The sequence below is a fragment of the Schistocerca cancellata genome, chromosome 3 (assembly GCF_023864275.1).
Source record: "Schistocerca cancellata isolate TAMUIC-IGC-003103 chromosome 3, iqSchCanc2.1, whole genome shotgun sequence".
Lineage (NCBI taxonomy): Eukaryota > Metazoa > Arthropoda > Insecta > Orthoptera > Acrididae > Schistocerca > Schistocerca cancellata.
Genome location: NC_064628.1, coordinates 41,910,669 through 41,928,236, shown reverse-complemented (window position 1 = coordinate 41,928,236; position 17,568 = coordinate 41,910,669). Strand labels below are relative to the sequence as shown.

General features: G+C 40.2%; 1 protein-coding gene across 3 annotated transcripts in view; it reads left to right on the top strand.

Annotated features, from left to right (window-relative positions):
* The window catches only part of LOC126176878 (radical S-adenosyl methionine domain-containing protein 2-like), a 95,477-nt gene that overhangs the window by 28,396 nt on the left and 49,513 nt on the right, over positions 1 to 17,568 (top strand). The window contains exon 1 of one of the 3 annotated variants that reach the window (XM_049924075.1): positions 13,532 to 13,848. The exons of 1 other annotated variant lie outside the window; for it this stretch is intronic. In XM_049924075.1, coding sequence (XP_049780032.1) covers positions 13,563 to 13,848 — 286 coding nt within the window. In that variant the 5' untranslated portion in view covers positions 13,532 to 13,562. Of the gene's footprint in view, positions 1 to 13,531; positions 13,849 to 14,497; positions 14,682 to 17,568 lie in introns of those variants that run through there. One more of the 3 variants, XM_049924077.1, reaches the window with a different exon arrangement.

Genomic DNA, 17,568 nt, shown 5'->3' with positions numbered 1-17,568 from the left:
TATGAGGAAAATTTTTAATAAACTAACGTAAAAAAATGATTACAACTGTTCATCGTAACAGTCATCATTCTGTTATTATAAGGGTTAATTAAAGAAAAAAAAAGAAATTTCGATTCGGGTCAACTGACCCCAGTGGACTCAGAGCAATAAACCATGAATACATTTCAATGCTTTGTAAATATAAAACTCAACAAAACAACATTGCTTACAATTGACTCAGGGGGAGAAAGTCAATTATTTTGAAAGTAATAGCTTTGAAAACAAGGCACATAATATATATATATATATATATATATATATATATATATATATATATATATATATACTATGTACTTATGGGCTACTAGGAGAAAATGCATGAATCAATCGAGATGCGACTTATATTGTCTCATGTACACCCATGGTATAGGTATACTTCCGAACTACATGTACCACTTTTTCTTGAAAAAAAGATGCAGAACTGCTAGTCGATCCCCATAAATTCGGTCTATGCTGGGTAATATGACAGAAAGATTTTTGAATTTATATTGTTTTTCAAGGTAAGTTGATATGTGCAGACCGGGCTTATATGAGCCAACCCAGTTGCAGATCTCAGTTGATTTACGCCTCTTGCAAAAGCATCTGAAAGTGGAGCTAGCTAGCTCAAAATCGCTAACGCATAAAACTAACACCAATAAATACCACTGAAGGAAATGACTGACAAGCTGTCATCTCTGTACTTTCCTCCACCATAGAAGCAGATCTTAAAACATCTATTTACTTCCTATTAAGGATTGTCTTATACAACCGCGTGAATTACGCAGGGTTATTTAATTACTAATTATTACAGAAACAGTACAATTAATGTTGCTACAGATGCTCATTAGCCCACTTAACATTGCAGTTTATTAGCCCAGTAACATGGATCACGTTTATTTAAGTTGCTCACATAGGACTTTCTACGACACTTGATTAATGCCTTTTCCGGAATCAGCTGACGTTACACAAACAATGACATCCCGGTGTACCCACGACTAGGAGATACAGTTCCAAGACGAAGTATACAGGGTGTTACAAAAAGGTACGGCCAAACTTTCAGGAAACATTCCTCACACATAAATAAAGAAAAGATGTTATGTGGACATGTGTCCGGAAACGCTTAATTTCCATGTTACAGCTCATTTTAGTTTCGTCAGTATGTACTGTACTTCCTCGATTCACCGCCAGTTGGCGCAATTGAAGGAATGCAATGTTGACTTCGGGGCTTGTGTTGACATGCGACTCATTGCTCTACAGTACTAGCATCAAGCACATCAGTACGTAGCATCAACAGGTTAGTGTTCATCACGAACGTGGTTTTGCAGTCAGTGCAATGTTTAAAAATGCGGAGTTGGCAGATGCCCATTTGATGTATGGATTAGCACGAGGCAATAGCCGTTGTGCGGCACGTTTGTATCGAGACAGATTTCCAGAACGAAGGTGTCCCGACAGGAAGACGTTCCAAGCAATTGATCGGCGTCTTAGGGAGCACGGAACATTCCAGCCTATGACTCGCGACTGCGGAAGACCTAGAACGACGAGGACACCAGCAATGGACGAGGCAATTCTTCGTGCAGTTGACGATAACCCTAATCTCAGCGTCAGAGAAGTTGCTGCTGTACAAGGTAACGTTGACCACGTCACTGTATGGAGAGTGCTACGGGAGAACCAGTTGTTTCCGTACCATGTACAGCGTGTGCAGGCACTATCAGCTGCTGATTGGCCTGCACGGGTACATTTCTGCGAATTGTTCACCCAACAATGTGTCAATCCTCATTTCAGTGCAAATGTTCTCTTTACGGATGAGGCTTCATTCCAACGTGATCAAATTGTAAATTTTCACAATCAACATGTGTGGGCTGACGAGAATCCGCACGCAATTGTGCAATCACGTTATCAACACAGATTTACTGTGAACGTTTGGGCAGGCATTGTTGGTGATGTCTTGATTGGGCCCCATGTTCTTCCACCTACGCTCAATGGAGCACGTTATCATGATTTCATACGGGATACTCTACCTGTGCTGCTAGAACATGTACCTTTACAAGTACGACACAACATGTGGTTCATGCACGATGGAGCTCCTGCACATTTCAGTCGAAGTGTTCGTACGCTTCTCAACAACATATTCGGTGACCGATGGATTGGTAGAGGCGGACCAATTCCATGGCCTCCACGCTCTCCTGATCTCAACCCTCTTGACTTTCATTTATGGGGACATTTGAAAGCTCTTGTCTACGCAACCCCGGTACCAAATGTAGAGACTCTTCGTGCTCGTATTGTGGGCGGCTGTGATACAATACGCCATTCTCCAGCGCTGCATCGGCGCATCAGGGACTCCATGCGACGGGGGGTGGATGCATGTATCCTCGCTAACGGAGGACATTTTGAACATTTCCTGTAACAAAGTGTTTGAAGTCACGCTGGTACGTTCTGTTGCTGTGTGTTTCCATTCCATGATTAATGTGATTTGAAGAGAAGTAATAAAATGCGCTCTAACATGGAAAGTAAGCGTTTCCGGACACATGTCCACATAACATATTTTCTTTCTTTGTGTGTGAGGAATGTTTCCTGAAAGTTTGGCCGTACCTTTTTGTAACGCCCTGTATAACTTTTAAAAAAATCGCAAGTTGAACCAAGCAGTAATTTAACTTCACTAGACTTGTGTTATTTACTAACCTAACAGATAGATAATAACGAAGAATCTGTAATACAATAACATATGTGGAACGATTATGTAACACATTTATTCTACTTACATCAAACATAAATTATCGGCGCTGACGATGTTTCATAAGTAATAGGAAGTGAAACACGCGTGGCATAAAAACATCGCCAAAAAGAGGATAATAATAATAATAATGATTTAGAGGTAACTAAGAAACGGCATAAAACACAAAAATGACGAAGAAACCTTCATTGTAAAAAAAAAAAATTACAGTCGAAGGTGGCAAAGTGATTTTAACCATTTGTCTCATCTTTCTTTTTCGGTCCTTCCCCATTCCATATGCAAAGCAAACAAAGATGATGCCGCTTCACGCTAATAAATTCGTCCACAAATTCCTTCGTCCAGTACCGCGAATCCGTTGTGACAGTACGGTGTAATAGCGGCTATAAGAGCGCAAGGCGCGGAAGGCACTCAGGACTGATGCAATGGGTGGTTTTCTGTCTACCTGGGTTGCCTACAAGCGGCTACTAGGCGACCAATATTATTGCGGAATAATATTGAACGCGCGGGGTGAAATTGAGAGGTTGTGCAATAATACTGAGCACATCAGAAACCTATTGCGCTGCCTGGAAATATTGTGTCGTCTGTGGGCAGTATTGGCAATATCCCTTCCAGTCTCGTGTGATACACTCTGGATGTCTTTGTATGTTCACTGTTTACTGCTGTACTAAAAGTGAGTTCAAAACAACTGTAAAAAAAAAAAAAAGGCTATTAGTAGAGTGCATCGAACTGCTTAATCATTGCCGACATCGTGGTATGTTAGGGCAGATAGTCCAAAACAGAAATGTGGAGAATGAATCGTTGTTGCCGGCCGCGGTGGTCTAGCGGTTCTGGCGCTGCAGTCCGGAACCGCGGGACTGCTACGGTCGCAGGTTCGAATCCTGCCTCGGGCATGGGTGTGTGTGATGTCCTTAGGTTAATTAGGTTTAAGTAGTTCTAAGTTCTAGGGGACTTATGACCTAAGATGTTGAGTCCCATAGTGCTCAGAACCATTTGAATCGTTGTTTCGCTGCAGAAAATACAGGGAACGGCCACGAAGGCTGATGCTTTTTTTAGATTAATTAATGCAGAATTATGAATAAAAGTTCATATAGATATTTCATTTTCGTTTCATTTCATTTTATTGTCTTCCTGTAAATCATTTACATGATGTAGGAATTGTCACAACAAAGTTATCATACTAGTACAAGTACTACAGACATAATAATGGAATATCACTTTCAAGGCATTTTTTAAAAGTACAAATTTAGACATATAAATTAAAATTTTTGGCAATAAATTTACACACAATCAAAGTACTCATCTACGTCATAGAAAGTTTTGCTTAAAAGGTAATTTTTAAGCTCAGTCTTAAATTTTACTTCATCTATTATTTCCTTCGTGTACACTGACAGAGCACTGTATAGTTTTATTCCAAAATAACTTACATGCTTTTGGGTTTGTGTTGTACTTATGCTTTCTACATACAAATTCTTACGAGTTCTAGTATTATAATTATGGCAGTCCTCATTTGTACATAGATTTTTCATATGTGCTCTTGTACACAGAATGCTTTTAAAAATATACAGTGATGGTATTGTGAGTATTTGCAGTTCTTTGGAAAGGGGCCTACAATGAGTTCTTTGAGAGCTATGTGTTATGATTCGTATAGCTCTTTTCTGAAATTTGAAGATATCTGTTAAGCTTGATTTAGTTTTACCCCAGAACACTATGCCGTAACACACGATGGACTGAAAGTAAGCCAAATACACTAGTCTAGTACAGTCTGTGCTGCATACTCTAGATAATATCCTCAATGCAAAACATGCCGAATTGAGCCTGTGGGATAAGTACTTGAGATTGTCTTTCCAGCTTAAGTTTTGATCAATGTGCATGCCCAAAAACTTTATGGATTGTACACTCTCTATCTTCTTATCCATTAGTTTTAACTGGAGGTCCATATCTTGAGTTGCTTTGCCATACTGTATATAATTAGTTTTACTTAGATTAAGTGGTAACTCATTAGCATTAAACCAATGTTGAATATACACTCCTGGAAATGGAAAAAAGAACACATTGACACCGGTGTGTCAGACCCACCATACTTGCTCCAGACACTGCGAGAGGGCTGTACAAGCAATGATCACACGCACGGCACAGCGGACACACCAGGAACCGCGGTGTTGGCCGTCGAATGGCGCTAGCTGCGCAGCATTTGTGCACCGCCGCCGTCAGTGTCAGCCAGTTTGCCGTGGCATACGGAGCTCCATCGCAGTCTTTAACACTGGTAGCATGCCGCGACAGCGTGGACGTGAACCGTATGTGCAGTTGACGGACTTTGAGCGAGGGCGTATAGTGGGCATGCGGGAGGCCGGGTGGACGTACCGCCGAATTGCTCAACACGTGGGGCGTGAGGTCTCCACAGTACATCGATGTTGTCGCCAGTGGTCGGCGGAAGGTGCACGTGCCCGTCGACCTGGGACCGGACCGCAGCGAAGCACGGATGCACGCCAAGACCGTAGGATCCTACGCAGTGCCGTAGGGGACCGCACCGCCACTTCCCAGCAAATTAGGGACACTGTTGCTCCTGGGGTATCGGCGAGGACCATTCGCAACCGTCTCCATGAAGCTGGGCTACGGTCCCGCACACCGTTAGGCCGTCTTCCGCTCACGCCCCAACATCGTGCAGCCCGCCTCCAGTGGTGTCGCGACAGGCGTGAATGGAGGGACGAATGGAGACGTGTCGTCTTCAGCGATGAGAGTCGCTTCTGCCTTGGTGCCAATGATGGTCGTATGCGTGTTTGGCGCCGTGCAGGTGAGCGCCACAATCAGGACTGCATACGACCGAGGCACACAGGGCCAACACCCGGCATCATGGTGTGGGGAGCGATCTCCTACACTGGCCGTACACCACTGGTGATCGTCGAGGGGACACTGAATAGTGCACGGTACATCCAAACCGTCATCGAACCCATGGTTCTACCATTCCTAGACCGGCAAGGGAACTTGCTGTTCCAACAGGACAATGCACGTCCGCATGTATCCCGTGCCACCCAACGTGCTCTAGAAGGTGTAAGTCAACTACCCTGGCCAGCAAGATCTCCGGATCTGTCCCCCATTGAGCATGTTTGGGACTGGATGAAGCGTCGTCTCACGCGGTCTGCACGTCCAGCACGAACGCTGGTCCAACTGAGGCGCCAGGTGGAAATGGCATGGCAAGCCGTTCCACAGGACTACATCCAGCATCTCTACGATCGTCTCCATGGGAGAATAGCAGCCTGCATTGCTGCGAAAGGTGGATATACACTGTACTAGTGCCGACATTGTGCATGCTCTGTTGCCTGTGTCTATGTGCCTGTGGTTCTGTCAGTGTAATCATGTGATGTATCTGACCCCAGGAATGTGTCAATAAAGTTTCCCCTTCCTGGGACAATGAATTCACGGTGTTCTTATTTCAATTTCCAGGAGTGTATTTCAGGACCATATCAGTTGTGGTGGTTAATGATTTTTTATCATCACTTATAATTATGCTAGTGTCATCTGCGAACAACATTATTTTTTTTGTGTGAGTGTATACATTCTTCCACGCGTATAAACCTCTAGTGCAGATATTAATGCACGACACATTTCCATAGATATGTCTCAAATACTTGACGGTGAAACTGTCCGCCTGCTTAGCTGAGTGGTAACGTGCTTGCCTCCCATGCAGCGGGCCCGGGCTCGATTCCCAGCTGGGTTGGAAATTTTCTCCGCTCGTGGGCTGGATGTTGTGTCGTCGTCATCATCATTTCATTTTCGGCACGCAAGTCGCCCAGTGTGGCCTCGACGGAAAAACGACTTGCACTTGGCGGCCGATCTCGAATGGGGCGTCCCGGCCAATATTGCCATACGATCTTTTCATTTTTTTTTTCAGGTAAAACTGCACTTGAAGATTTCAAATCTTCGAAGCATTGTCAGTGGCAAGGTACCATGGTGTAATAGATAAGCGCTGATTAATGGAATTGTGCCTCTCATTGTATCATTCGTTTTATCATAGGGATTTGCACGCCGGGAGGGGGGGGAGGGGGAGGGGGAGGGAACAAGACTTGTCATGCAACAAGGACTAAATTTTATACCTGATACAAATAACTTGTTACAACCGAGGGAACTGATGGTTATCCACCCAATATTTGTTGTAGGTACATTACTTTGGCACTTAAAACCAGTTGTGATGTGTAAGTAAATACAGGGTCAAGCCCCAAAAATCTGATTTAGATATAATCAGTAAAATGTGTATAGCAGTTTCACAACAGCAGTATAAAAGATGGGGATCGCGACACAAACACAAAACCATATAGGTTTCATGTGTTTTTATTCTACGTCTATATGTTCAAGAACAAAATCATATAAAATTTGAGGAAAATGAAACGTTCTGTGTGCAATGGCTTTGACATAAATAACGATACAAGTGCCAGCGTACCCATTTTCATTCGTTTCACGAGGTTCTATTTTACAATGGAATCATTTTAGCTAAATCAATTCTCTTTTCTTCAGGCAACCTAGGTTCACAGCGTAGTGTTTCCGGCTGCACATGTTGAACATCAGAAGCTTTCACATTCCTCTTCAAGATATAATGTTCCTTGTCCTCTTCAGTCGCATTGAGAATTGACCGAACTTGCAGTACCCTAGCCGTTCAGCACAGACCTGACCCACCGTGCTTTTGAAATACGCACATTGGTGAAGTTCATACTTTTTAAGCAGTCATTCAAATCTCATTTCTTGCGTAACCGTTCCTGTGAATGGTGTTGTGCGCATAGATTTATTGCAGAGGCTAACTAAATCTTTCGGACTTCATACATAGTTATCCTCTTCCGTTTCTCAGTGTGATCAAAATCACGTTCGCGAGACATAGAAGAGTGTCCTTTGACCAAAAACTTGTGTTCGATTTCCGTAAAGCAACTCTTTTCTGTCAGGTAAGTAAATGATTCCGTGCAAGTAGTTAACTATAGCCTCATAATCAGAACGATGCTTTTTGTCGATACGTAATTCGTTTCAATAATAAATTAAACGCATTAAATACTTTAATATTACTTACGTTGATTCTAAGCCTTGTAATAAATGACAGTGAAGGTCTACCTTGTGCTTGGGAAGCGTCTTTAGTCTTTTCTTGTGCATTCCTTTCCTTTGGTGCCTAGTTTCTTCCTTTCACTTTCAGCACAACCTTCGCCTCTCTTCCTCCATTTTGTTGCAGTTTTCTTTTCCGTTTTGAAATATTGAGTTTTGTTTACATGTAATAATGATTTCAGCAATGCCCTATTGTTGCAAACAAACCAAAGCTAACTGAACTGTCAGCAATTCACACAAGTGCACGCTGGAGTTGGCACATGATTCATTAGTCCGCCGCTCGTGGTCTCGCGGTAGCGTTCTCGCTTCCCGAGCACGGGGTCCCGGGTTCGATTCCCGGCGGGGTCAGGGATTTTCACCTGCCTCGAGATGACTGGGTGTTTGTGTTGTCCTCATCATTTCATCATCATCCAGGAAAGTGGCGAAATTGGACTGAGCGAAAGATTGGGTAATTGTATGGGCGCTGATAACCACGCAGTTGAGCGCCCCACAAACCAAACATCATCATCATCATCACATGATTCATTATTTGAACGTCGACGTTGGCCCTAGACACGAGCGCAATCTTTAGCTGTAAACGCGTTTCCCGCTGTTCTGGCGCTTGTGTCAGAGTATATGTTATCGGCCTTGGCATTTACAGCGTAATTTCGCCAATAATTCAAATGTTCCTTTTTTGGCGCTTGACCCGTTGTTTAGCCGTGCCACATCTATAAGCAATTACGTAGCAATCGCTAAACCCGAATTATTGTCTCATTGCGATCAGCAGCGTAGTGCTACATTTGACTAAACATGGAATTTGGCTGAATCATGAAAATTACTTCTAGAAGTGTATGAAAAAATTTTTAAGTAATAAAAATCAGTGCTTTAGACTCCAAAGGGGCGAGGGAGGGCCGAAATGTATCAAACGTGGGAGCATCAACACATAAAAAGTTATCATAACCTTTTTTGTCATTGGATCTCAAGTCTCTCAGCAAGTTTTCGGGAGTAATGTATGATTCTCCTTCAATCAATTTTTCATCCACCTATTTTTTCAAAGTAGAACAATTGTCACAGCATTGCGTCTTTGTCGTCAACATTCCGAACCCCAGTATTGTTATACAATATTATTGACAATATTACTTAGCAGACTAGGAAGAAATTCAATAATATTGCACAATATTGTAATATTTTTGAGCATCTGGAGCAAGGTTTTCAAAACTGTCTTCCCACAGGCGTTTCGCGGGAAGTGAATAAGTACTCCGCGAAAACTATTAATAACATTGCGTTTTTCCCAACATTTTGACTATACTAATTACTTTTTTAATTTTTATTATGATTTCTGTATTATTTGCTGTGACTTGAAGCTGAAGTCATCACTAAATAAAACATGTTTTTCTATTGTTTTTTTAAACTTTTCCGACTTTCAAAATATACAAGGTGTTTCATCAAAACACCAACATTCTAAAAGTGTTTCGTCACATGAAAAGTTTGGGAACTACTGTTCTATAGGGCGCTAAGCCTGGTTTACACCGGAGTGAATGCAAGCGACCAGCATTAGCGAAAGAGGATTCTCTCGTGTAAACTGCAGGTGAGCGCGGCCAAAGAGCATTCGGTCGTGTTCGAGGTGGTTGCTCGATTCATCTTCGCAGCTGTTCGCTGTTGTTCCGCTGATTGTCGAACTTTCATAGAATTGCGTGTTTTCCTCTTCGGCGCTTGCAGCACAGAGATCATTCGTCTGCTGTTTTATGCACGAACTACGTTTCTGCTTGACGTGAGCTGAAGGATTCCATAAGAACAACATGCTGAACAAAATCAAGCATGCTTGGAAAAAAATTACCGCAGCGCTCGGAGGCCAAACGGGACGACAAATTCATTAGTTGCTTCTGTCAGGCGGGAATGAAGTGAAAAGACACAAGCGTTTGTATTTCTTTGTACTAAAAGAAACAGTACAATGAAATTCGTTGAAATCAAACAAATACGAATGTGTATCTACTACGCTGATTAATGAAAAATTACAAGTATATGAAAGACCTGATCATTGCCATAGATTGTGTTCTGGATAGCTGGACTTAAGTGAATGAAGTATCACTTATTTTTTAGGAGTTTTGCTTTGATAACGGAATAAGTTAAAATCGAGTTTTTCCCACGAATACTCTATCTGCCCTCCCAAAAACTACATTAGCAGAATTTTTCAAGTGGCCTGGTTGACAGGTCGTATGTCTATTTTACATCACAGTAATGGCATTTTATAGAGATTACCTTCCTTATACGTACTTTAAAGAAAATGCCTGAATACTTCGCATGTAACTACAGACATCAGAAACTATCTGAAATATAACAGCTATTGAAGTGCTAACAATTACTAACGTAGCTACCTGCAATTTCTAAGACCCACAGTGTAAATGCTAATCTTTATTCAGGTTATGTTGCTGATCGGTAATTAGAGCCCTGGTTTTAAATTTCTCCCTCAGTCCCAATCGAAGTCAACGGAAAATGTCAACCGACGTAAGTGCAACGTTTAAGAATAACCAGTAAACACTCGATTCTGTAAAGAATCAAATTTTAGTACAAAGAATAGTTTCAAGTTTCTGGTTTAATAAAGTTTAATAAAAGCAAGTCTTCTGGTCCAGACTGTATACCAGTTAGGTTACTTTCGGAGTATGCTGGTGCATTAGCTCTATTCTTACCAATCATATACAGACGTTCTCTCGACGAAAGATCCGTAGGTGACACCAATATTCAAGAAAGATAGTAGGAGTAATCCACTAAATTATAGGCCCATATCGTTAACGTCGATATGCAGCAGGATTTTTGAACTTAAATTGGAAGGAACACACAGAAAATGTTGTAAGGAAGGCTAAGCAAAGACTGCGTTTTATTGACAGGACACTTAGAAAATGTTAACAGATGTACTCGTACTAAGGAGACTGCCAACACTACGCTTGACCGGCCTCTTTTAGAATAGTGCTGCGCGGTGTGGGATCCTTACCAGATAGGACTGACGGAGTACATCGAAAAAGTTCAAAGAAGGGCAGCACGTTTTGTATTATCGCGAAATATGGGAGAGAGTGTCACAGAAATGATACAGGATTGGGGGTGGACTTCATTAAAAGAAAGGCGTTTTTCGTTGCGACGGAATCTTCGCACGAAATTCCAATCACCAACTTTCTCCACCGAATGCGAAAATATTTTGTTGACACCGACCTACATGAGGAGAAACGATCACCTCGATAAAATAAGGAACTCGCACGGAAAGATATAGGCGTTCGCTCTTTCCGCGCGCTGTAAGAGATTGGAATAATAGGGAATTGTAAAGATGGTTCGATGAACCCTCTGCCAGGCACTTAAATGTGATTTGCAGAGTATCCATGTAGATGTAGATGTTACGCTATAAATGAGTTTATGTGTTAAATATTTGACGTTAAGCATATAAGCGAGGAAAAGTTTAGATAAGGTTTGAAACAATTTTTAAAGTTCGTTGAAAGTCTCAGTTATAAAACACTGGATGAATGTAGTCTGAGTGATCTGAATTCCATTTTAAGGAAAAGCAAGTCTTTCACGCAATCAATATTTATGGCGTCATATTTCATGAACTATATGTTGTACTATGATACAATTTTGCAAGTACATTTAGTTGCATGTGTGGATATTGTCTGCAAACTGCTGCGAACAGAGTTAATAGTAAAGAAGTAATAAATTAAAACGTCTTGTCTGACGCCGAAGTTTTACTGTACGAAAAACACAAATGTAGTAAGCGTTAAACTATTTTCCTTTCATCATTTTGTAGTGGGTGTCAGCGAGAAAACATTCGTGAAGTTTGACATTATGTGTGAACTTCGTTGGAAGTTGCTAAGTGATCTTATTCTCAAATACTGGACGAATGAAGTCTGGGTAATTACAGGTAATCAGCTATGCTGCCTTAAGACGAACAGAGTTTTTAACTGTAATACTTGTCTGATTTTTTTTGCCCCTGGAAGCTGTGAGATAGGCAACCCGATAGTGGTATTTGTTACGTTTCCCGGAGCTGCTATAATTGCTATAATGCACGATCTCGACGCGATTCACGCTTTGCTGAAAATTCAGGCACCTACGTTTTTATTTTTTGTGTCATTTTGCTTGCTTCGTGAAAAATACTACAGTTTTGCATCGTGATGATAGTAGTATTGTATCGAAAGAAACCAGTGTTCCCATTAATAGGGCCAATGACGCTGAGTTCTCCGTTCTTTCCTGTGTGTGCGCTCTATCATATATACAAGCGAAATGTGGTGAACACAGCCGTTCTGTGTGACTTCTCATTTTCTTCCTGTCGTTCCAGTGTAAAGAGAGGATGAGCGAACGAAAGTGAATACAAATGAACGAACATTAGTGAACGATTCGCTATTGTTCACTACCACTGACAATTGACTCTCTTGCACGTATACAATAGATTTGTGATCGCTCGAATATATTCAACATTGATTTTGACTGGAGCGAACGTAACATAACATGAGAGAACGAACACGGAAGCTTAGGAAATTTACGTTCTTCTTTTCTTGGCGCAAAAAAACATTTGCTCATAAATTTCACTAACAACAAACTAGTTACTCATAAAGCACAACTGTGCAACTCTGTTGTGTAGGGCCGACCACGTAATGAATGGATGATGCAAGTACTGCGTTCCAGCCATAAGGAAGTGGTGGTACGGCCGGTGGATTGATCCCTGAAACTTAAAACAAGCATGGCGCGGCTGCTTCGCTTGTCTGTTTTGTTCAAGTCTCTACGGCAACGCAGCTTAGGCAGCTACGACGTTCAGTCAGTCTTGCGGCAGTCTATCATGCTTCACGGTTGAAAGCCGGCAACAACCCCAGGATATTCTCTGTTGTTGAGAGATTTTGTCAACTTTTAAGTTGCAGCTGTCTACTAAAATAGTTAAATAGCGCTGTCATTGCCAGTCCAACTTCACAAGAGAAAATAAGCAAAATATATTATTATTGTTGGGCAAAGCCGTCATCAACCCAAAGATAAGTTTCGAAGTCACAGTGCTTTACTATAGAAGTGGTCCTCTTGAGGTGGTATGCGCTTGCCTTCTTCCGACCTTTGAACTAACTTAACCGGTTAAGTACTCAACATCGACTCTGAAGCATTGTGAAACTCGCTATTTTCACATTGACAAACATTGCAGAGGTAAAAGAAGTGACAAGTGACATACAAATCCTAAAAACTGGCCAGATATCGAACTTCCGCTCTTTTAGTCAGTAGCTTGGAGCTGAACACTGTGACGCTAAGGCACAGTGCAGCAATTGTAATTTTGATGAAGTGTCAATGTGTTTTGCAAACCTATTCGTAAAGTTTCTCCGTAAAGTTTTAGATACTTACAGTAGCTCTCCAGCATGTTAGTCATATCCACAGAGGTAATTAAAACCTTTCTGTTTTCAAGATCAGACCAAGAAGTCTCCTTGTAAAGTGAAAATGTGGGTTACAGTGATGTTAACTGAGCCCTTCGCGCAAAGTCGGCCAGGTCGACGCTCGACGTTGTACGAACTCGCAGAGAACGTACGGGAGATAAGGCGGAGTTCTCTGGCTTCTGTTCGGAACGCGGGCTTTCACCAAATTCTCACTGAACGCGGCATTTCGCAATGCCTGGAAAATTCACGGGCCTTATTTTTGCGTTTCAGTGTTGGCGAACCTGATTCTGGGGGATTCCCTAAACACAGTCATACGCGTATAAATATGCCTCCCACAGTGCCAAGTGTTATTGTTGCGACAGCGCGGAGCCATGAGTTGTGCAATGGAGGTTTTGGGCGAGGCGTGGGAGAGATTTGTGCTTATTGTAGTCGTAATACTACAATTATTTATTCCTAAATTGAGGCATATTATACAGCAACATACACGCCACGAATCTAAAGAACACTACTCGATCAATATAGTTCCGATAAGTGTTAATTATCATTTAACACGACAGTGCAACTACAAATGCGGTTTTTGCTTTCACACAGCGAAAACTTCTTTTGTGTTACCCCTGGAAGAAGCGAGGAAAGGTCTTCAGATGCTTAAAAAGGAAGGTAAGTGTACTCAAGAGTCATGAAAAGCTCACTTGCAGATCAGTTGTGAATAACGGTATGTTCGTCAAAATGTTAATACTAAAGGAACCATAGTATTTCATAGTGATTAAAGATATCTACAAGAAATTTAGCAGTATATAGCAAAGATGTACGCTTAGTTTCCAAATGTGCACGACAATAAGGTTCAATTCAGCACTGTGGAAAGCGAAGTGCGTCGTCCGCAGGCGAATTCGTAAGTACACGACGCTTTTGAAACAGTTTGTACGTCTGTTGACCAATAGCCGAAACGAAGGTTTTTGTTTTTCAATAGGAGAGTCCGGTTGTTTTTAAGCGTCGCATCGCGTGTGTCATTATCAGTTGTTTTGCATTTATATCTTTATATACAGAGCACCCGTTCTTGTCAAGTTGACTGCAGGGATTCGATCTTTTATTTCCCAGCCAGATGCCCCAGTCTGACGTAGATTTGAAGTAATACATCGGAGTAGAACGCTAACGAGTATTCGCGCACCTATTGCCGGCTTTCTATTTGCCGATCGGTTGTCGTAGCACATTTCCCTTTTGAGCCTCGGAACACACAAATGGCATCATAACCGGTTTCGACCTATTACTAACTTATCATCAGATGTTCTGAGCACGTTACTTAACTCGACTCACAATGTATTCATACCAGCACTCATTTCTCGACGTTCGCTCAACAATAAGTGTGCTATATTCCAAAGATGATCGAAGTCTAGTTAACTAAAAAACTAAACTAAACTCCTCCCGAAGAGGCCATGAATGCCCTCCCGAAATTAAAGGACTTACACAGAAGATATGCTCATTTGTGGCATTAGGTGGACACGGAATTTTATAAATTAATATATGTCATAGATGTTTTTGAAAATAATTTTGTATGTCATTAAGGGATCGCCTGAAGGCGTTTGCAGATATAATTGATTTAATATACAACAGTGATGTTCAAAAAATATAGAAAAAAATGGGTAAACTCGATTCACAATGTTACTTTCTTGTGAAATAGGTTCATTTTATTTATTTAGCCATCCGTGGACATTTTAAAATGTATGGATGTTGTCAGTTATATTCACATATTTATGCAGTTTTTCGTTACATGTAATTAAACATTGTGAGATATAAGTTATTTACGATCATTTTTGCTCCTTATCAAAAGATTACATACAGTTTAACAGTATGAGACAAAAGTTACAATCGTTTTTACTAAGCAATTCATGTATAGTGTAAAAAAAGTGCCTGCAAATATAATTTAATATTTATCCTAAAGCAGTACATGTTATCTGTTTCTTGTATTTTTTGCAGCAGTTTATTATACAATTTTACATCATCATACAAGAAACTATTTTGAGTCTTTCGTTTTTATTAAGGAATTCACGTATAGCGTAAAAAAAGTTCCTGCAAATATAATTTAATATTTATCCTAAAGCAGTACATGTTATCTGTTTCTTTTATTTTTTGCAGCAGTTTATTATACAATTTTACATCATCATACAAGGAACTATTTTGAGTCTTAATGTTTATTTTTCCTGCCTAGATGAAGTCTGTGACTTGTTCTTGTACTATAGTTATGAGAACTGCTATTTGTACTATAATTTTCCATATTTTTCCCTTTGATACACTATGGTTCGGAATATAAATTCCCAAGGAACAGTTAGAATTTCTAACAGTTTCTAAAGTTCTCTGCAGTGGGCCCACTTACTACTTTTCACTATAATTCTTACTGCCCTATTTTGCATCTTAAATACTGCTTGTAAATGCTGAGCACTGCTTCCACAGAAAATTAACCATAACTGATATACTGAAGAACATAATTGAAGTATACAGTTCTCAGACATTCATCACTGCATGTGGATGCAAGGGCCCTTAAGTGCATAACATGTTGTGGACATCTTTTTTCGAGAGTTTCATAGTAGCATGTTCATTCCACATCATCTGGGTGTCAATGTGCAACCCTAAGAATTCTATTGTAGGTTCATTTGCTCATTCCGCTTTTTCATTTTTTCCTTATGCTGGCCATTCATTTGCTACGTGGATCACTGCAACTAGAACATATTTAATTAAAACAACAAAGAAAGAAACATAATGATATGTTATAAAGGGCGCACATTCACCTCAAAACTGCATTGATTGGATAACAAAGAAAGTAAGGGTAGGAATTCAAATCCAATTTCTGTTGTACTGTTTCCTACTTTTTTTTAACTTTCTGTACAAACATTTTATTTGCCAGAGTCCAAGAATATTATCCCATAAGCCAACAGGCAGGAAATATACAAAATAAGCCAATATCCTGATGCGCAAGCCAACACAATAAGAGATATTTTAAAGTGCAAAACTTACTGGACTGAGCTTATGAATTAATTTTGTGTGTGTTGACTTCATTTTAGATTTCCCATCAAGTGATAATGCCATCACTGTAGGAGAAGTTTTAAATTAACCCACAACACTGTCATACATTCTCCTGAATAGGAATGGCCTACTACAAATTTCCACCAAATTTGCTGCCAAAATTCGTGTTTGAAAATATGTTCCCATACCTTTATTTCAGTTGCTTGGAGCTTTGTCATTTCCCAAAATATGGTCCCACTGTGATCTAGTAATGTCTGAAGATAAAAATCTGTTCTGAAAATGAAAGACTCCCAAGCTGTCTATTTAAATATCAATTACAGTACTTACAACCAAAACTGACTCACCATAGATAATTAATTAGTCAGCACTAACATCTGTAGGTGAAAGACCAACTACCCTAATTTTTTCTTGGAATTACTATAATTAGTAATTATGCACTGTGACTAAGAAATTTAATTCATTTTAAATCTGGTTCTCAATCACTTTGAAGTGAGCTTCCACCCAAAGACAAATCAAAAACAAATCAGATGTAAGTAGATGGAAAGACTAGATATCAGCTGATATTAGAATATCATGTGCCAGAAAAAGTGATTATGATTTTTATTGTTCCTGTAAATTACCTTTTGTACAGCTATGTACTTGTAACATAAGACATGACATTATGCTTACAATCTGGAAAACACAGTAAATACATATAACTTGTACAGTATATACATAATGAATAATACTTTGCCTAGAACAGAAGAGTGGTACAAACAAACAGTGAAAAGACACTGTAGGAGATGTTGCAAAATCTTAAACTGTGTTATCAGGAAGACTAGAAACACGTAAGTTAACAGATCAAACCAATAAAACAAAAACAACATGGAATATTATAAAATCTGAAACAAATATGTACAAAAAAATTAGAACAATTGGGGGTTGCCCAGTTCATGGAAAATGGGGCAGATCTGAATAATCTGAGAAATGTAACCTCAGGATTCAGTATTTTTTTATCCTCTCCGTAGCTGAAAACATTGGAACACAAAACACTCAACCGTCTTCAGAAGCCATAAAACTGATTAGTCTTACTCAATATAACACCAACAATGACACTGCACTTCAAATCCACCACACTCAACAAAGTTATAAAAATAATTAGATTCCTAAAATACACCAGTTCATGAAAACCGGGCTGTATTCTTATAGACCGGGCTGTATTCTTATAGATTACAACATGCTTCCGTAAACAAAGGTGGTGGCAGACATGTAATAACTAACTTTTGGCCTATTGTATCTCTTTGCTGCCAGTTCTTTCAAAAATATTTGAGAGGGTGGTGCACAACAGATTATATTGACACCTTACACAAAGTGGCTCACTGA